Raw genomic sequence first — 21,234 nt, 5'->3', positions numbered from 1 at the left:
ACGTTGGATGTTGTCACTAGTCTACTCAACCTTCCAATGGCTTCCGCTCTCATTCTGAGTAAAATTTTGGTTAAGTCCTTATAATGGCCAACAAGGCCTTACACGATATCACTCACCCCTCTCCCATTACCTTGTACCACGTCTCCTGCAGCTCTCTCGCTCCCTCATTCCCCTCCCAGAATACCGGCCCCTTCCTCATGCTCCAACTGGCCAAGCACAGTGTCACCTCAGGTCTTTCGCCCTCACTGCCCCTTCCACTTGGAATCTCCTTGCCCTAAATACCCACAAGGCTTGCTCACTGTGTCCTTCCGGTCTTTGATCCAATGGCCCCTCTAAACCTAAAACTTTCCCACCTCCACCCTGGCACTCCTATTCTCCTTATTCTCCTTCCTGTAATAACAATTCTCTCTTTTCGTATGACACTTACCATCACCAGATGGTTATATGTTTAACTGTTCGTCTGCTTAATCCTACTGGAAAGGAACTAGATAAGGGCAAGAACATTTTTGTACTTTGTTTACTGCTGTAACCCATGGGGCCTGGAACAGGGCCTGGCATACGAAGGCACTAAATAAACAGTTGGTGAGTGAATGAATGGATCAAGGAGATTGTGTTTTAAAAGCACCTTTTCATTGGCATGAGCGCTTCCTGTTTGGTTTTGCACTCACTGTCAGTGCAGAAGGGTTTGTTTTTCTACTAATATTTAGGCAGTTTGCTCTAGCAGTACGAGAGTACTAGTACTAGGGGGGACGAGCTGTAGTACAGACAGTGCTAGGACACAGAGCAAACGTGCAGCAAAGGCAGCTCTGGCAAGTGTCATGGCTACACTATCATGACCGTGCTCCGCGGCTTCAGGAGAGATGACATTCCAAATGAGCTGGCTTCCAGGGACCCAGAGATCTTTTGAGTTGTGTCCAAGTTTACATCTCCACTTGCCCCCACGGTAACTTGTCAAAAACCTACCGAGTACCCCGTGGCTTTAAAAAGTGAGCAGCTACCTTTAATTAATGGCTGGAGTTGTGTGGATGGGGGCTGTAGATGGGGACAAGGAGGCGATGGGTGTCCCCCTCGTTTTGCAGCTGCAGGCTCGTTTATTCTTTGCTGTAAAGAGGCATGGAGCTGGCTGTCATTAAATACATGCAAGTGGGTTTATAGTGTCTGGTTCAATTAAGGGAACTTCTGTGAAGAGATGTGACCAAATAAATAATTGGAGAGATGCAACTCTGAAATGACAACTGCTATTCACAGGCCTCTGTTTGCGAGTGGAGATGGAGAGATATGAACTTCAAGTGAATGAGATCTCCTGGGTGAGGGTCTTCACTTCAAACACAGTAAACAACTGTTGTTCTGTGATGCACATTTTAGTACTGCTACGGGCAAACTTTCTAAATATTAATAATAATAATAAAGACCAAAACCCTCTGCAACCGGCAGCAAGTGCAGAGCTAGTGGGAAGCACTGGGAGATGGGCCGTTGTCGGCTCTCCTGGACGTGGCGAAGCCTTCATCAGAAAGGACCAGCCCCTGAACACCACAACGGGCTCCTCTCCCTTCTTGTGGCATTTCCCTTTCAGAAGCATGGAGTGTATGTGACTTTGGGTGCGTTACTGATTATTAATGTGTAAAACTGATCTCTGTAGACCTACCACTATGATGGGGTGGTTTTTACTTTGAAGTAAATATGAAACTCGGGAAGTGAAAGTCTGCACTAACTTAATGCCACTAAGAGTTGACATTCGAAGCACACAGGATAAGGACTTCGTATATAGTTCGAGGTGCCACCATGAGCCAAACTCGGCTGCAGTAAAGCTGGTGCCGGTAAACACCGGCTCCTCTTGCTCCTGCCCCGTCACTGAGGCTGAACGAGCAGCGGACAGCTAACACACCCTTCTTAGAAATTTCTAGAAGCCTGGGTGGTGTGATGGAAAGGATCTGGTCCTTGATGTCAGAGACCTGGGTTTAAACCCTGACCACGCCATCTACCAGCTATATGGTCAGGTGATCTAACCCTAATACCCTCAGTTTCCACATCTGCTCAAAATGAGGTTAAAATAACTGTCTCAAATGGGAGTTGGAGGTGTTAGTGAGGCAGTGCTTGTCAAGCACCTAGGACGGCACCTGGCACAGATGCTGGAGACTAGGGTTATGATTCTGGTTAGAAATAGCATTATGACATAGTATTGTGGGGCTCAGCTTTAGTCCTTTACAGGACTGAACAGAAAGGGGCTTGCTACTGAAATCATCCAGGGTGAGATCTAAAGCATTCCTAAAAGTTTTGAGAATGGTGACTGCTGAGGACTGCCACGGGGACTGAAACCTCCTCGCTAGGGTACTGCCAAAACTCCCCTGGCCTTCATCTGTCCCCTGGCCTTACAACTTCTGGGTAAGTGCTTATGGTTCTATTTGGGTTGCTGTCCCTTTCAGAGTGCTGACTTCTGGAAAGCGGTGATTTTATCTTGTGTTTCTTTTCTTTTCTTTCTTTCTTAATTTTAATTTCATTTTTTAAAAAGGTTTATTTATTTCTGAGAGAGAGAGAGAGTGTGAGTGCATGATGGGGAGGGGAGGGAGGGGCAGAGGGAGAGAGACAAGCAGACTCCCCGCTGAGCCGGGCTTGATCCCAGGACCCTGAGATCATGACCTGAACTGAAATCAAGAGTTGGAGGCTTCACTGACTGAGCCACCCAGGCACCCCTCTTTTCTTTCTTTTTCAAAAATCTTTCCACAGTATCAATTATATTGTAAGATTTTCTGGGAAAAATCATATATATTTCCTTTCATGAAGGGACTTATGTAAGGACAACTTTCAAATACCAGGCATGCTGAAATTATTTTAAATATGCTGAAACTTTACTCTCAGCTTAAAAAAGAAAGCTTCCCTTTTGGAGAGACTGCTAGGGATGATGGGTGGGCACTAAGTGAATGGCTTTCCTTTGATCAGGTTATGCCTTGTGAAATTCTGGCATACTTCCACATCCAAATGCTGTGGTTTAACCACATTGATGCAAAGGGAACTCAAAAGACCTTTGAAGTTCAGGCACAAATATAGATATAGATTAGAAAAACAGGAGCAAGTTTTTGTCCTTCCTAGACACAACCACAGTATCACATACTGAAGCCGTGGAAAGAGGAGGTGAATGATTCCGAGAAATCGGAGTTCAAGCCTACTGAGTTGTTTTAAAAATTTTATTGTTTGTCTTTTTATGCTACTTTGTAGTATGTCATGAGCATCTATGTCCTAAGTATCTCCTTTTGGCTAATAATGAGATAAAAAGTATCCACATCATGGCCAGAATAAAGTTAAAAACAAAACAAAACAAAAAAACAACACCCCAAACCAACCAAGCCAAGTTGATCCAGACTAGTTTCCATTATCATAAAAAAGCACTTACACAAAACTTGCCTGAATGCTCTGCTAGGTCAAAAGCTTCCCTAAAGACCTGGGTGGGTGAGCCAGCATCTCTGGAAACCAGGAGGTGATTCTGGATGCCTGTATTATGGTGGCTCTAAACTTCCAGGTGCATAATACTGTTTATTGGTATGTTTCAAAAATCAGACTCCAGGGTCTTAGTCTTAAAAATTCTGAATCAGATGAGGTCCAGTAATCTTTTTTTTTTTTTTTTTCCTTTAAAGGAAGTAATTTGCTGTAATTTAGAGGGCCACCCTTGGGGAAATGTTGATCTTAAGGTACCCCTCTGAAGGCTCAAGATTCTAAAGCTGAATACGTTTCAAAATCAGAGAATTTTTTTTTTCACCACCATAAATCAGATAATTATTGAATGTTAGAACGAGAAGAGCCCCAGAGATCATTTAGTCTAAATTTTTCATAGCTAGTGAGCCACAGGGCTGATACTAGAGCACAAGACTTTCTGAAAAACTCCCATTACAGCTCAGCACAGTGGCTAAAAGCCAGCCTGGTGTAAGTTCTGGCTCTGCCACCTGGGTTATGTGACTTGGGCAAGTTACTTATCATTTAGGAACCTCACTTTCCTTATCCGAGGTGATTGTGGGAGTGATGTGAGCTGGTGTGTGTAAGGACTGTTGGGAAGTGACTACACCAGGGTGGTCATGCATAAGTTTCAGATTCTTTCAGGCATATAATGTGTAGTGGCCAAAGAAAGAATTTTACAGTAGGTGAAGGTGAGCCACATCCCCACCAGCTGACCAGCAGGTTTGAATGAAAAAGCAAGCTGCCACACATATGGGTATTTTTAACTTAACACATATTAGTAAGTCACACACAAAATAGTTTACACAACCTATCCTGTCAGCTCAAAGTCCCAGCTCTGACCTTTCCAGTGATCTCACTAGCCCCTTGCATGTGGTCTCTCAGAGCACACATAGCAACATTCCAGAACAGGATTTCTGTGACCCTTAACAGTCAGCCTCAGGCGACCACAGATCCTCCTAATAGCAGCAGGGCACAAAACCAAGTAGGGATGAGCCTCCAGCACAGCCCTGGCGATTTCGGATTCAAGCCACTGGATTTGCTAGATTTGCTAGATTCTTTGTAGCAAGTAGGAAGTGTCTCTATAGTTTTCAGGCAGTCTACTGATCAGTGAGAGTCCATTTATTACATGCAAAGTAAGTCAGCAATTTCATCAATAAAAACCTATTTCAGAATTCATTATGCTGATAAGCAAAATCTCTGGTTGACAGAGATACAGATAACAAAAGCATTTGTTGGAGCTGCCTCTGGAGTATTTCCTCTCTGATAAAATAGTAGCTGAACACTCGGGTGAGAATTTTCCATTAGAGCAACTGCGGCCGTTCCTAGTGCTGAACTCTAACCCAATTAGTACACACATACATGATGCCACACTGTGAATGCGAAAGTATTTTCAGGTAAATTACTTCATGTAACAAGCACATAGCACAGTGTTTGCCTATTAAGTACCCAATTACGGTTAGCTGTTAGCATTATTCCTACTACTATTAAAAACATGATGAATAGAGACACAATTAAAAAATAAATAAAATGTATAGAAACTCTGTAATATAAGCTGCATTAATAAAACCTAAATGCAGGTGATCTTATATTACTGCAAATCAGGAATTGTTCAGAGTTTGAATTTAGCTCTGGTTCCTACATGGTATCAGAAATTTGGGTTAAAGTTTGATTTAAAAAAAGACAGTAGAAGCTAAAGCCTACATCTCACCTAGCAGGTATAAAGTCATACTTCTCAGACCTTGGATTATGACCCATTAATGAGCTGCAAATCAATTTAATGGGTTTTATCTACCACTTGGATAGAATATGGAATGTATCATATAAAGTAAGAATGAATATTATTTTGTAAAATTTTTACATGCAAGCAGTGCGTACTGGATCACACTGTAAAATATATTTCTAACTGTTGGTTGTAGTTAAAAACGTTTGACAGTCTATGGCATAGGAAACATGAAGGAGGAGAAACATGTGGGTATCAGGGCACTGATCTTCCAGATGAACATCCCCTGGCATATCATTAAGATTAATGGTTCTTGAGGGTCAGGGTAATAAAACCAAAAACCAAAGTGTTTATTATCTTTAATTTCAGACTTGCTGCCTAGGACCTGGGAACTTCCTAAATTCTTATTACATAAGCCTAGATACGCTAGAAATGATTTTCAGACACCAAATTCAGAATCAAAAGTTCAAAACAAAATAAACCCCAAACCTCTGAAGAACTTAAGTGTACTACTTTGAGAACTTACATTTCTTTCTTTCTTTATATGGATCAGAAAATGGTACAAAATGACAGACACTTCCTCACTTTTCTTCAGCATAGTAGTAAACTCTATTGTGTCTCTAATTTCGATGGCATCCTTAAGAATCTATTAAATTGCAGAGGTCCCCAAACTGCCTTTCCTTACACAACTGTAACTGCAGCAGCAAACTGCAGGACAGAAACATACTTATGGCTATGGGCCACACACAAACTTCTATTTTTTGTCTCTACTCTGGGTTTCTATTTCCATTTTAACAGTTTATTGTCAGACAGCACTACGGCTCTTAGTTTGCTAGAAAAGAGTGCAGACAGTGATGCCTCATGAAAGGTAAAGGCTGGTTCATCAAGACTCACTTTAAATAGAATATAGAATATAATTTTTTTTGGCTATTATGTCTTGAAATCTTTTTATTTATTTTTAACTTTTTATTTAAATTCAATTTAGTTAACATATAGTTTATTATTAGTTTCAGGGGTAGAATTTAGTGATTCATCAGTTGCATATAACACCCAGTGCTCATTACATCAATTGCCCTTCTTAATTGCCCATCACCCAATTACCCCATTCTCCCCACCCACCTCCCCTCCAGCAACCCTCAGTTTGTTTCTTATAGTTAAGAGTCTCTTATGGTTTGCCTCCCTCTCTGTTTTACACTGTTGGTGGGAATGCAAACTGGTGCAACCACCTAGAAAATAGTATGGAGTTTCCTCAAAAAGTTAAAAACAGAACTACCCTACAACCCAGCAATTGCACTACTACGTATTTATCCAAAGGATACAAAGTGATCCGAAGGGGCACATGCACCCCAATGTTTATAGCAGCAACATCCACAATAGCCAAACTATGGAAAGAGCCCAGATGTCCACTGACAGATGAATGGATAAAGAAGATGTGGTACACATGTGCATGCACGCAGATACACACACACACACACACACACACACACACACACACACACAGAGGAATATTACTCAGCCATCAAAAAGAATGAAATCGTGCCATTTGCAGCGATGTGGACGGAACTAGAAGGTATTATGCTAAGTGAAATAAGTCAGTCAGAGAAAGACAAATACTATATGATCTCACTCATATGTGGAATTAAAGAAACAAAACAGATGAACATAGGGGAAGGACAGAATACAACTTTTTGTTATTAAAGAAGGTAGAAGGAATGACTGCCAGTTTATGACTGGGCCACATGGAAATATGTGCTTATGGGAACAATTATAGATATTAAGTATTTTTAAACTGTTTTATAACTAGCGATGTCATCAGAAGTGATTTTCTTTTTTAAACAACTAATAAAATACTTCAAACTCATACTGAGATTGCACATTCACAATATTTTTAAGTGTGAAGCATATTCACAATATAGTGAAGACTTTTGGTCTTCAAAGTGCTTTTGTATCTTATTATCCAATGCAGTTCTAGAAGTGAGGAGGCTGGGAATCCAGTCTCTATTAGTTATATGATAAGCCTGTAAATTTCTTCCAGGCTTTCATTTCTTTGTAGGCAAAATAAGATAATTACTGACCTGCTAATATTCAAGGTTTTCGGGTTATATGATTTAATGAGCTCATCGCTTTAAAAAGCGCTTCCCAATTGTGGGGCAGTTTTATTAAGACAATAGTCTCTATATGCCAAAGAGAGTTACAGATAAGCTTTAGGGGAAAAGAACCACAGAAATGCAAACTTTCCTATTTCAATCCCATTTCCTCTTAAGAAAATAATGCAGATGTTATTAAATGATCTTTTCCAGCCCCAGTTATAGGTAATTCTGTCGCATTCTCAAATAGCTTCCAAGTAAAACTGAAAATAAGATCCTTTGCAAATTCTGTTTCTCTGATGAAACACTTTGGAGTATGAAGGTATTTTTTAACCTCTTTTGGAAGAAGCAAGAGCCGTATTTCCTTTCCTGTAGTCACGTTATTTACCTAACTGTTCACGAACTCTTTTCTCTTGCACGCATGGCGGGGCAACTGTTATTGTAGAGAACGTAAGTATCAGTCACTGAGCACAGACTCACAGAAACTTAAGCCTGGGAGGAATGTCATGTGTCGTCTTGCTCAGCTTCTCATTTTACAGATGAAGAAATTGAGGCCCACAGCAGTTATGTGATCTCTTTCAGCTTTTGGTGAGAGAATTGGAACTTGCATCCAGGCTAGAATCAGGGATGTATTCTTCCCACTCTTTGCAGAATCCCATGCCTTACCAAAAAGGAATATTCTTTTTGCTTAGCACATAGTTTCTTGTCACAGCTCAGCTGTGTGGCTGCCACCATACCCTCATAATGAAGGATAAACAGTGTGAGGGAATACCTGCCTTGATTCGCCTTTGTACGCGGTGTCTACAAATGGTAAGACATATGGTGGACTTTTAATAAGCGTCGATCGTGATACTCTAAAATTTCAATAGCATTATTCCAATTCAGACATGCTTTTGGAAAGAAGAAACAACTGAGAATCTCACAGTTGACTGCTGATTGTCAGCTGCCATGTTATGAGAGTGTGTGCTTTCATTGTGCTATTTAAAAACATCACATGGGGCACCTGGGTGGCTCAGTCAGTTAAGTGTCTGCCTTCGGCTCAGGTCATGACCCCAGGGTCCTGGGACTGAGCCCTGCGTCGGGCTCCCTGCTCAGCAGGAAGCCTGCTTCTCCCTCTCCCACCACCCACCTCTGCTTGTGTTCCTTCTCTCACTGTCACTCTCTTTGTCAAATATATAAATAAAAATCTTAAAAAAATAAAAAAATAAAAACATCATAAACGAACATAAACATACACTTAAGGACCTCAAACATCCTGAAACATTCTCTTTCTTGGCATTGTGAGAATGTTTTTTACATATATCGGAACTCTAGATAAGCAAAGTGATTTGAATACTCAAGAGAAAAGGATAAATAAAATAAAAGTAAAATACTAATTCCACAGAGTGTCTTGGATCGAATCTCTTTCTTGATGAGATCTATTGACTGACTGTGCACTGAGCCATTGTGAACCAGGGTGCAAGCTGTTCTTCAGTCTCTGCTATGTAAAATATCTTGTCATTTGATGACACAGATTATTATTATTCAAAAATCAGCATCAAACTAGAGAAGAATTTGGGAGAGTTCATGGCTTTTACGGCAATCCACAGCAAGTGATGCTGTCTTGACAAAATATAAAATTACCTCCAACCCTGAGTTGAAGCTCTAGGAGAGCAGCAAACAAGCCCTGTAGTATTGTTTTAGATGAAGCACAGTGATAGCTCCGTGCTTCCTTCAGGCCTCCTCTTTCTTCCTGAACGAACTCCAGGGAATGGCATCATGTCAGGCTTTCCAGATGGATTATGTGAAGCCATAGCTCAATGTCATTTTCAATAGGAAGCCTCATAATTAAAGGTCAAATAGTCACTTCATCTGCAATCAATCAATAGAAAAAGTACTAATACGAAGAACTAATCAATCAATGGCAAATGCACTAATAAAAGCAATGAATCAAATTCAACATCTGCGTAGATGCAAGTACACTGAAGAGATTGAGACAGGGCAAAAGCACGAACAATAAAATAAATTGAAGTGTGTGTACAAGAGAATATTCAGAAGGCTTCTCAAGCGAGAATTTTCATCTTTGGTTCATTAGTTACCTGGGTACCACTTGGCCTACAATGATTTATTCTTGAATACAAATACTGTATATAATAATGAATGGTATTTCATAAGGCTTACTTAATGTATTCTATTGGAGGCGTTACATGCATGTACATGTGTTTATTGTGTATGTATAAAATCGCTAGAAGCAATATTTTGATAGTGATCTCAAAAGGGTTAGATATTTTTTCTAAATGCCAAATAGATATATTATAATCCATTGTATTTCATCTTTGTGTGAGAGGTGAAAGATAGTAGAACTCTGAGTGATATTATCTGAAATATGTTCCCTGCTTTCTGGAATGTGAATTTTTCACACTTAGTGTGATGTTCTTTCATTTCCATGCAGACAAGAGTTCCCTTAGGATAATTATTGGCCTGTAGCTCAGGCGACTATCATGGCACATCCTCTATACCAGTGATGTCAGGTCACCAGGAGAGGGGAGCATGCTTTGCATTTTGTGAAAATGGATACAGTGAAATTATAGGGCTTGCCAAGGCCATTCTAGTGATGTTGAGCCAAACACCCCTTGCTACAGGTAGAAATAAGGGTGCTGCTGGAACAAGGGCAACCCATGTCACCTCACTGAGATAAGTAGCAAAGAGGTCATATTTATAAAGGCTACCTGGGAGCCTGCAGGAAGGAAGCCAGGTATGATCAAGGCAATGATAGACTAGGCAGGTTGGAAGTAAAATTCCCGAATCTAAGAGCTAAGGAAACTGAAGCCTGGGGATGTCTCAGTGGAAGAATGAGGACAAGTATTTAGGTCTTGCAATTCTAAGAGTGCTCATGGCTATCATGTTATGAAAATAACTAAGGATTTAGACTCTACGGTTACTTAGATTCCACGCTAGTACCTTATTGGAGGATCTAAGATCTATTTCACGGGAGAACACTGCAAAAACAAAGTACATAAGCAGACAAAAGTCAAGTTAACTCAACCCTTTTTAGCAAAACAGCTACCTCTGACTAGTGTTCAGAGTCCCCGTTTGCCTGAAAATCAGGTTTCAGAAAGTGTCAAGAACAGAATAATATTGCTTTGAGATTAAGAAAAAGAAAAAGACAAAAAAGAAAAAGATCTAATGGGTAGGTATTTTACTTATAGAAAAGGAAAGAATACTGATGGTGCTGCAGTATGCTTCTTGGGTTGAGCAATTTGCTCAACACGGTCAGCTCCAGCACAGAAGAACATCGTAGAGAGACAAAACAGCCATTTCGGTTTTCCAAAAGCAAACCCCTGGGAGTGTCTGGGATTTAAAAGCGAATTGCATCTTAGGTCACGGGCTCATTTGATCTCTGGCTCTGGACACCTGAGGCACCTGGCAGCTCTTGCCTCTGGACCACCTACCTTTATAAGAGCCCCTTAGCTTTTAGGAGACCTGGAGCACTAGACATTACAGCAGAGTAACAGCACAGGGGTGGGGGTGGGGTTAGTGCAAGATGATTTCTTTGAGGTCAAAAATTAAACCACACCTATTTCATGAAAATCTAGAGGACAAGGGGTCAGGGGACTGGAACCCTGGAAACAGTAACACAGTCATAACTAATATAGTTACCGATAACTAATAACAACAGCTAGGCGGGCTACAGAATTTAGTCCCTCGCAGTCTACACACAGTGCAATGATTGTATATATTCTGCCGGGTACTGACTACCTATTATGTACAAATACTGTGCTGGGTACTTAACACATTTTATCTTTAATGTTAATAAACTTTATAAAGTGAGGATTATGCTACCCCATTTTACAGATGAGAAAGCTAAGTTTCAGGGAGGTTAAGTGATTTGTCCAGAGTCACAAAGTCAGGATTGGCATGTGCCTTCCAAAGCTCTCTCAACTTCGATTTAATGATATTATGAAGAAAGCCTAATAGAAATACTGCAAGGTACAGACATTCAATACAGTTAACCCTCGAACAACATGGGTTTGAACCACACGGGTCCACTTATATGTGGATCTTTTTTTCGATAAACACGGTACAAGGCTGTAAATCTATTTTCTCTTCCTTATGATTTTCTTAATAACATTTTCTTTTCTCGAACTGATTTTATTGTAAGAACACAGTATATACATATAACATACAAAATATGTGTTAGTTGACTGTTACCAGTAAGGCCTCTCATCAATAGAAGGCTATTGGTAGCTAAGTTTTTGGGAAGTCAAAAGTTATATATGGATTTTTGACTATGCAGGGGGGTGGTTCCCCTAAGCCCCAACCTGCATTATTCAAGGGTCAACTAACTGTATGTTGTTTATTCAAATAAGCTGAAGCCCTAGATAGCAAGTGCTCCTTAAAGAGTCTGTCCAATTTCAAAATCATTTTCCAAACTTGGCAAGACTGACAATAGATTCTATCTAAACAAATATGCTTGGGGTTAGTAAAAACATTATGAAATGTCTTTTTTTTTTTAGCTTACAGACTGAACTTCTTTAACATGAATAGGCAGAGCAATGCCATGATTTTTCATTCTCTTAAGTGAGTCTCATGCCAAAATGTAAAGAAATTTTTAATGCAAGTTTTTACCACAATGTGATGACTACCTCAAGGAGTTTGTGAATGATGTATATTTCAAGAAGTTCCTGATTACTTAATGACTTTTAATGACTAAAAGCATGGATTCAGATTCCTGGACAGGTTATTAGGATAATGCCACTACAATGGGTAAAGCTTAGTAGAAAACAGCAGTTTTCTTCTTGATCTACTTTAGTCCATTAAATAAATACATATTTCACTTTAGGTGCTAATCAGATTAACTTAATGATTAGCACCTAAAATTAATGATAACTATGTTGTGTTTCTTTATAGAAATAACATTCTGAAATGAACTTTAATGTCAGTATCAGATTAGAGTAACAATATCTCTACCTTGCTCCAAGCTCCCAAAAAATAAGTTAACATTTTCCAGGGGCAACTCTAGAGCTTTCCAAAGCCAAGTTTTTGCCCATTCCTTTTTAGAAGTTCCCCATCCTTCCCCATCCCTGCCACCCCGTCCCCCGGCTTTTAATGTTCACATTCTACATTGAAACCCTTTTATGAGAATCACAAACATAATTATAAATTAAGCTAAATCCTACACTATTAAATTTAGGCCTTCAAAAATTGGTTCAATCAAATAATGGTATTTAAAAGGAATGACCCATCCTCACCTTGCTTTTGTTCTTTATCTAACGGAGTGGACAATACTCCATTCCATTTAAGTTGAAGAGTTGCTTAAATTTCAAAATCATAAGATGTAACTGTCTGAGGATAATATGAAGTTGGTTTTTAACTCTGCGAATCACTTACCCAGTGTGAGGGATTTGTGTGTAGAACAGAAAATGATAGCCACAGTGTCTGCTGGTGTGAAACCCGAATTATTCCTAGGGGCAAAAAGAGTGTTTTACAAATACTTGTATAAAAAGCCTACTTAACACATCCTAAATCAAATGTAGTACCTACCTTCATGTTAACATCCTTTTGATCAATCCTGGTGACAGAAGTAATTCTATGCCCAAATGTAGAGAAGTGTCTGAATTTCTTTTTAGAGAATCATTCCTGAGTCATTTATCCATGAAGAAAATGTCTTAAAAATGTGTGGTGGACACCACTTCTCCGCACTTCCCCATGCTCCTCTCCCCATCCCCCATTCCTAACCTCTGGCAACCACCAAGCTGTTCAAAAAAGTTTTCATTTCAAAATGTTCTGTGTGTGGAATGATATGGTATGTAGCCTTTTGGGATCGGCTTTTTTCCCCTCAGCATTGACCCCTAGACATTCATCCAAGTTGCTGTGTGTATCAATAGTTTGTTACTTTTATTGCTAAATAGCATTCCATGATATGTATGTATCATAATTTGTTTAACCATTCACCTATGGAAGGACAGCGGCGCTGTATCTAGTTATTGGTTATTAAAAATAAAGTTGCTCTAAAAAATGTGTGGTGGAGGCCTCTGGCTTTGTGAAAATCATGCAGTGGGGACCTGTGTTAGCAAAGTTACTAGGCTATCACTTGATATTAATTCCAGTGGCTTGAAAGAGTTAACGTATCTCCATAATTGCTTCCCTCAAGAAGCAGCAGACCTTTCTGGCAGCAAACACACCCTTTGGAGGAATACATGGTATGAACAAAGATTGAACATCACATGTTTCAGTAAAAATAACAAGTTTTCATTCCTTGAGCTGTTATTGTGTATCAGATACTCCTCTAAGTTCTATACATTTGAAGAGAACTATCCCATAAGGTAGGCGATACAATATCTCTATGTTGTATCAAATACGTTAAGCATTAAAAAAAAAAACCTCACTTAGCTAAAATCCATTAAGTGTTATGGGGACCAGTACTGGTGAATTTCATACTCAGATCTTCTATTTTAGAACATAAAGATTTAGAGAACCAGGAGCCAAAAGGATTAGAAATGTTGTTGTTATTGTTGTTAGTGTGCTTGATATGTTAGAAACTATTTCTTTCTACAGAATCAGGATTTGAAGTTACAGTGAGTCTATTCATTCCCTGCCCTGAGTTAGCAAATGGAAAACACTCCAGAACCTGACTCTATATGTATAATTGTGGATATAACAATCAATCCAATTTTTAAGGATCTCTAAAGAAAGTGATCCCACCGCTTTCCTTAGTAACCTCATCCTCACTATAACTTTCATTGGGAGAAAAATCTTCCCTAAATAGATCCACACATCCTGTTTTCTTTGTTATATATTCACTGGAGGGGAGAAGGGCCTCCTCCTCCTCCTCATCCCCGTGTTAAGAGAATATGAAAATTGCCCTTTGGTCTTCTCTCCTCTGAAAAGTCATGTGTGCTCATGCTTCCTAACCAGTCTTACCTCCTGCTCTTTTTGGATAACAACTTCCCAAACAGTTTTTGGTGTCTCACCTCAATTGAGGATTCTCATGGATATGCATCAGTTGAGTATAATAAGATTGCCTTACTGTCCCCACATTTTATTATCATATTTATATTGTGATATCACTTTTCCTTTTAAACACTGAACTACACGGCTGACATATTCCTTGATCCCTTTGTTCATCATGTATATATATACATACTAGGGAGATTGAGAAAGAGAGGAAAAAAGGGGGTGGGAGGGTTATGGCACCAAAGAAAAGGATTATCTCAAGCTTGGTAAGGAATGCGGGATAATGATGGAGCACACAGAGAATCTTCTTGAAGGAAATAACCATTGAGCTGGCTTTAAAGGCCAGGTTTAGACGTGGGTGGGTGTGTATTTCAGGTAAGGGGCAGTGAGACTGATATCTGGGGGTGAAGGGGGCAGTTGGCAAGGAGCAGACTCTTCAGGCTGACTTGAGTGCAGGGGCGCTGGTTTGTGACCAGCAGTGTGGACTTGACAAGACAGGCTAAGGAGGTTGGGAGGACTAACCACCCAGTGCAGCGTAAGAAAGACTGGTGATGATGAGGCTGGGCAGGAAGCAGAAAGCTGTCAGGGCCTGAAGAACCACAGTGAGGGCAGGGATGCTGGTAAGAGACATGAAGACAGAATTAAAAGAACTTGTCAAATGTTGACCTCTGTGAAATATTCCCTCCCAGCAGCTTAAGAGCACAGGCTTTGGGGGAAGACCCAGCTGAATTTCAATCCAGACCATCCTTTTGCTTATATAGAAAATGGGGATAATACTGCTGATCTCTTAGGGGCCATTGCGAGGATAAATACCATTGTTTGTTAAGAACTTGGCACACTGCAAATGTTTAACACAAGCTAGCTGATCTTTTTATTGTTACTGTTACTTTGAGAGAGGAGGAAGAATGAAAGAAAAACAAGAAGCTTTGGGCACATAGGATTAAGAGCAGTACTAGGGCGTTAATGGAAATAGGGAAGGGAAGGGGAGGCCCAGTGGGGCCTGGGGAGGAGGCCAAGGAGCGAAGAGAATTTGTATTAATGAGAGGGTACCGTTTTTTCAAGAACTCTGGTAAAGAGAAGAAAAAGGTCATGGGAATCTGAACGTGACCATGCAGAGACAGTGAAGACCCAGGGTAGAAACAACTGATGAAACCAGGTCCTTAGAGAGGTCAGAGAGGTCAGAGGAGAGGCCCAGGCTGTGGGATTAGCCTGAGAGGGCTTATTTTCTAGTCCGTGAACTGGACACAAAAGAAGACAGGGTGAGTGAAAAATATGGAAAATTTTCAGGTAGAGAATGGGAAAGGAGAGGCAATTTATGTCAGAGATTTTACTTTCTTTGTAAAGCATGAGGCACTTCACTCATCCACAGAGCTGGAGGTAATGCTGAGGCCTGGGAACCTAAGAGATTAGGAAAACTTGAAAGAGGCAGACTGGGGAGTAGGAAATAGAGTCAATTCACAGTGAGTAAACCCCTTCGACAGGAATGAAGGCCCACCTGTGCTTGCGGAGCACGTGGCATCACAAACTGGCCTAGGTTGAGGCTGTTCTCCAGCCATGCTTGTGGTGTTGGTGACGCTACAAAGGCCTTTGTAGTCTTTTGCTGCCCTTGTTTATAACCCATTGTTGCTGCATCTGGATCATGCAGTTCATTTTTTTTCCTCAAGAGTCCGGCAACACACTTCTCCTTTAGTGAACTTTGTTCTGCTTGATACCTTGTTCTTTTCCAGGCTGTAGCGCATTTCGTGTGTCAAAATCTCTCTGGCCGAGAAGGCTCTGATTTAATCTGGCCTTGGCTGTCATGGGTCAGAGCAGCACTTACAGTGCGGCTAAGAAGAATATCTGCCAGCCCTGCTTCCTCGTCCCGTTTCAGGTAAGGTGGCTGAAGCTAGGCCTGCGCGGGGAAGTTTCCAGCCCGATCTGCGTTGGAACAGTGCCCTACGGTCTACTGACACAGGGTCCATCAGTGGGGAGGGAGTATCAGCACATAAAAATGGACCATTAAAGGTTAAAACAATATTCTCCCTAAATCCTCCATCTGTAGAGAAACAGACTGCTCCATAACCCGGGCCGTGGGGAAAGCCAATAGAGCAAATGCTCACTGAGGCCTCTGTTCACGAAGAGGAGGATGGTGCTGATGAATCACCACAGCAGGAAACACTGAGCATTCTTCTAAGCCCTCTACTCCCAGTATTTCCTTCTTCTTGGAACAGCCTTAAAGCCCGAGGGTACTACTATTGCTTGCTTCTTCCGAAAAGGGAACTTGAAGCACAACAAGGGTAAACAACTTCTCTCAAGTCACACACCACCAGTAAGTAGGCTGCCCCAAAGTGGAGACAAGTCTGCTTTCTGAGAAGGAAATTAAGAAAACGAAAACAAAAACCAAAACACTGCCACACACTTGAGTGGATGTGAGCCGCTACCTTGGTAAGGTAGGTAACCTTCCTTCGGCCATGCTCCGTCAAGCGGTGGCCTAAGGGCAGAAAGTCATGACAACATCCAGAAAAAGGACACATCCTGTGCGTTATATTGAAATGGTAATGACTATAATTATTTTCAGTGATTAACGTCTCTATTGTGTCTGTTCACGCTCTTGAAAGGAATCACATTACTATTTATTTTCTAACTCTACCTTATCTCTTTTTAATATTGATTTTCTTTTTATCCTGTTTTTATAATTCTTTTGATCACTTTGGCTCCCCTTGAGATGTTTATTTCCTTTTCTTCCCAACTGGTCTTTTTATGCTCTTTTACAAAGCTTTCAATCAGTGTTTTCCACATAATATTTATCTTGCCTTTCTCTGCAGTATTCACAAAGGAAAACATGTCAGAAGGTTTTACTAGTAGAATCACAGAATGTGGAGCAGAAAAGGTCCTCTGAGAGAGTTCCATCCAAGCCCACTGTTTTCAGAGGAGGAAACTTCCATGTGAAATACTTTCTTTTGTTAACCTCTGTACCTGTGTTTTGTCTTTACTTAATTTTAGGAGAAGCCCTCATCTGTCATTAGCTGTGTGCCATTAAACAAGTTACCCAGAGCTCTGTGGCTTAGTTGCCTCATGTCTGAAATGGTAAGATTTACCATTAATACTAATACCTGCCTTCTTCCCCTCCCTCCCTCGCTCCTTCCCACCACCTCCTTCCCTCCCGGGGCTACAAGGAGCAGCCGATTGAGACATCTGATTAAAAATGTACTGAGACAGGGATGAAAACACCTATACAAATATTCAAAATTTGTTTTCTTCTTTTTTTCTTTCTCAATAGTTTCTTCTGTCACTCCAGTGATACTCTGGGTTTCTATTACTCTAGTTATCAGCTTTCCAAACTGTCTTTTATGTATTTTTTAAAGGCTCACAATTACTGCTTTCTTTTTCTTAACCTTTTCAACACTTTATTTTAACTCTGACAGCTTCCCCAGGTTGCAGACTGTGGACAGGGTACTCTGGACAACTGACTCTTGGTTTGATGAATCAGCTCGTCTCCTAGCATCTGTGACAGTGTAACATCAAAGAGAATGTACTACGAAGCTAGAAATGCTAATTTCCTCTCTTCCATCATTAGTTTGTGCAATAATATAGATAAACTGTTTTGGTATAATAAATATTTGACAGTTGCTAACGTTTATTGAGCACTTAGTATACGCTAGGGTTGTGATGAGGACTTTCTGTGCATACTATTCATTTCACCAAATGACTCTATGAGGTAGGTCCTATTACTATCTCCATTTTATAAATGAGGAATGACAAAAGTCACAAAGTTATTGAGTAGGATTGAAACTCATGTCTGTCTGACTCTAGAATTGGAATTTTTAACCCTGACATTATTCTGTCGACACATAAGAACACAGAGTAGTAACTCTAAAATGTATTTTAAATACTCAAAGTAGTAGTTCACATGCCAGACTCTAGAAAGCTAACACATCAGGTCAGTAAATCCAAGAAATGTTAACCAGGTAAGAGGAGTGTTGTAGGAAAGTTGAATTTTCTCAGCTCGTCTCTCCTGGTTTATGCTAACCTTCCATCATCAGGGGTCTTTGTTGTCAGACTTTCATGAAAGAACATACATATAGTCCCTAGCACAGTGCCTGCCACAGAGCCTGGCTCTGTAAACATATCTTTTATTGCTCCAATAAAATCCTTAGTTAGGCACAAATGAGGTCTCTCATAGTTAAAAAAACAAAACAAACAAAACAAACAACCATCTTCTGAATTTTGTTCAATTGAAAAATCCCTGATTTTTAATGGCACATTTTGGGGAGGGGCATGATTATAGCCACTCCTTATTCTGCTGTTTATCAAAGAATGTGCATGTCTGACCATTGGTTGAGCAAGTTCAAAATGCAAGAGAACTTTGTTGAATAAAAGGGCCTTAAGATCTCAAGGCCTTTTGCAAATCCAGTCTACTCCACACTGAAAATTCTCACTTTTAATTCAACCAGTTGTGACAGCATCCCGGCCCCACCCCTCCTTCAGCCATTCCAGCAGCAGCCATTCTGTGCTTTTCAGCATGTTTTTAGTCACTGACCGGACATCTGCATCCTACCCAGTCTGACAGGATAGGAGGAGTAGCTCTGATATGACTTCTGCCCCAAGGACCAGCACACAAACAGCTGGTGAAAGGCAAACATCTTTTCTAGGGTGACATAACAAACCGTTTACAAAAAGAACTTTAAAATAGCTCCGACTCCTACACTACCCATTTAAGTCACATTTTCTCGGTGTCTTAATGGCTCCAGGCTTCCCTCTTACTTTATAAATCACAACCACAAGCCAGGGAAAATGGTTCAGATTACACCAATCAATAAATTTCTATTGACTGCTGACAATCAGCCTCATGCTATTCCAAGTGCTGTAAGGGCCAAGTGCTGAACACGAGGCCTGAACAACTCGGCCACTGTTTCGATCTCAAAAACAACCTGGGCCGGGCCGTCTGCGTGGCGCAGTCGGTTAAGCGTCCAACCCCTGGTTTTAGCGCAGGTCATGATCTCGAGGTCCTGAGATCCAGCCCTGCGTCAGGTTCTGTGCTAAGCGTGGAGCCTGCTTCAGATTCTCTGTCTCCCTGTCCCTCCCCACCGCTCGCGTGTGCATGTGCACACTCTCTCTCCAAACAAAACAAAAACTAAAACAAAAACCCTGGGCCTTTTCCCTTGTGGCAACTCACTGCCATCACCTGGCAATCTGGCCTAAGCCTGCCTTTCTAGTTACTGTTATTATTTTTTAATCTTTTTCTGCTCCTACTGTCCCACTGTGTGTGTGTGTGTGTGTGTGTGTGTCCCACACTTGCATTATTGGGTTTTTTCCCCACCAAGAAGCTCCTCTCTGCATCTTGGTTTGCTGGTCTGCTGAAATAATTAGCCATTCTTTATAACTCATGTCAAATCCCATCTCTTCCATGAAGCCTTGCTCTACCACTCTCTCTGGAAGTGCTTTTTCCTTTGAATTGACTACAGGTTGGCTCACTGTCCACTGAGAGGACACTTAGTTATCAGACATATATCTAGTCTACAAACTCATGCAAGGTCAGAATCATCTCTTTTTTTTTTTTTTTTTTTTAAAGATTTTATTTATTTATTTGAGAGAGAGAGAGCACATGAGAGGGGGCAGGATCAGAGGCAGAAGCAGACTCCCTGCCGAGCAGGGAGCCCGATGGCGGGACTCGATCCCGGGACTCCAGGATCATGACCTGAGCCGAAGGCAGTTGCCCAACCAACTGAGCCACCCAGGCGCCCAGAATCATCTCTTCTTTGTAGTCCTCACTGTGGTAACTTCCTCATACCGAAGGCTTAAGTAATGCTGGTTGAATGTACAATACTGGTGGAAGAAGCTGCATTAGAGGTGAGCCTTTAAGAACAGGAAAGATGAACTAGGGCACAGAGACCAATTTAATGAGGATAGGGAAGTGGCTTTGGGAGCACAAAAAATACTACAGAGGCAGGACCAAGACATTTTAAAAATAATGATTCCAGTCTGAGTAACCATGTGGATGGTGATTCCATTAACAATAAAGAAATGAGAGAGAAAGAGGAAGTATTGGGGAAAAAATTTAATTCCATCTTGAGACTGAGGTCTTCTTAAGACAGGTGAAGATATCTAAATAGTTAGTGATAAATAGTGCTGGAACTCAGGAAAAACATCGGAATGGAAGGTCTAGGCTTGAAAATCATCAGCAGGAAGCTGCCAGCTCGAGCCAGCAGAATGGAGGAGGAGGCCACCTAAGCACATGATGCGAGCAGATGACACAAGGGCCGCGGACAAACCCTTTGGGAATGTCTACAACCTGAGGGTGGCAGGAGCAAGATGGAATGGTCAGGAGACTGGAGAAACACTAGAATAGCATAGTGGCATAGAAGCCAAGTACACAGCACGATTTGTCATTTAGAAAACTAACAACCGTAAGAGCTACCGTACCACTTACCTTGTTGAAAAGAGGAAGGTTAAAAGCATAAAACTCAGCTGAATAGAAAATACTGAAAGAAAAAAGATCGAATCTAAATTAGGGGTATAAAAATATCTGTAGCGTAGTTACTGGTATGCTTAGTTTTATCTTCAACTTATGAGATAGCAAGTAGGAAAACAGACACACATTGCTAAACCAATAGAATCACTGAAGTTAGTGGGACTGAACTTGTTCTTATGGAAGATATCCCCAGGCATCTGGTATGATGTCTACTACTCTGCAAATCTAAAACCCTCCTTGATTTGAGACTTGGTTATTTAATTTGTTCAATTTAGAAAGAGCTGGTTTATGCTATGGGTATTCACAGCAAATAGCATGACTGTAGTAGGCATCTAATACATATTTTGGAATAAGTCATGTTGATTTTAATAACAAAAGATTCTCAGGCATTATAATTACAAAGCTGTCTTTGGTATTACAGGATAAACGGAACAAAAGGCTGATACTTGATCCTTGCAGTTTACTTGCATTTCATAGTTTGCCACTTCTTAAACTGAAATGGTACTACCTTGGGTGTATTTTAATAGAAAAGATGATGTAAATATCCACCTTTTAACTAACTCAGCCAATTATTAAACTTTGAAAATGACAGT

General features: G+C 40.7%; 1 protein-coding gene across 3 annotated transcripts in view; it reads right to left on the bottom strand.

Moving 5' to 3' along the window:
• The window catches only part of SLC10A7 (solute carrier family 10 member 7), a 252,547-nt gene that overhangs the window by 13,968 nt on the left and 217,345 nt on the right, over positions 1-21,234 (bottom strand). For all 3 annotated transcript variants that reach the window (XM_021679306.2, XM_044912605.1, XM_044912604.1), the window contains 2 exons: positions 20,600-20,651; positions 12,625-12,698 (listed from right to left, as the gene is read on the bottom strand). In XM_021679306.2, the coding sequence (XP_021534981.1) occupies positions 12,625-12,698; positions 20,600-20,651 (126 nt within the window). The remainder of the gene's footprint in view (positions 1-12,624; positions 12,699-20,599; positions 20,652-21,234) is intronic.

Source organism: Neomonachus schauinslandi, chromosome 2 (genome assembly GCF_002201575.2).
Source record: "Neomonachus schauinslandi chromosome 2, ASM220157v2, whole genome shotgun sequence".
NCBI classification, from domain to species: Eukaryota; Metazoa; Chordata; class Mammalia; order Carnivora; family Phocidae; genus Neomonachus; species Neomonachus schauinslandi.
Note: the sequence above shows the minus strand (reverse complement) of the source record. Positions and strands in the feature narration are given on the sequence as shown.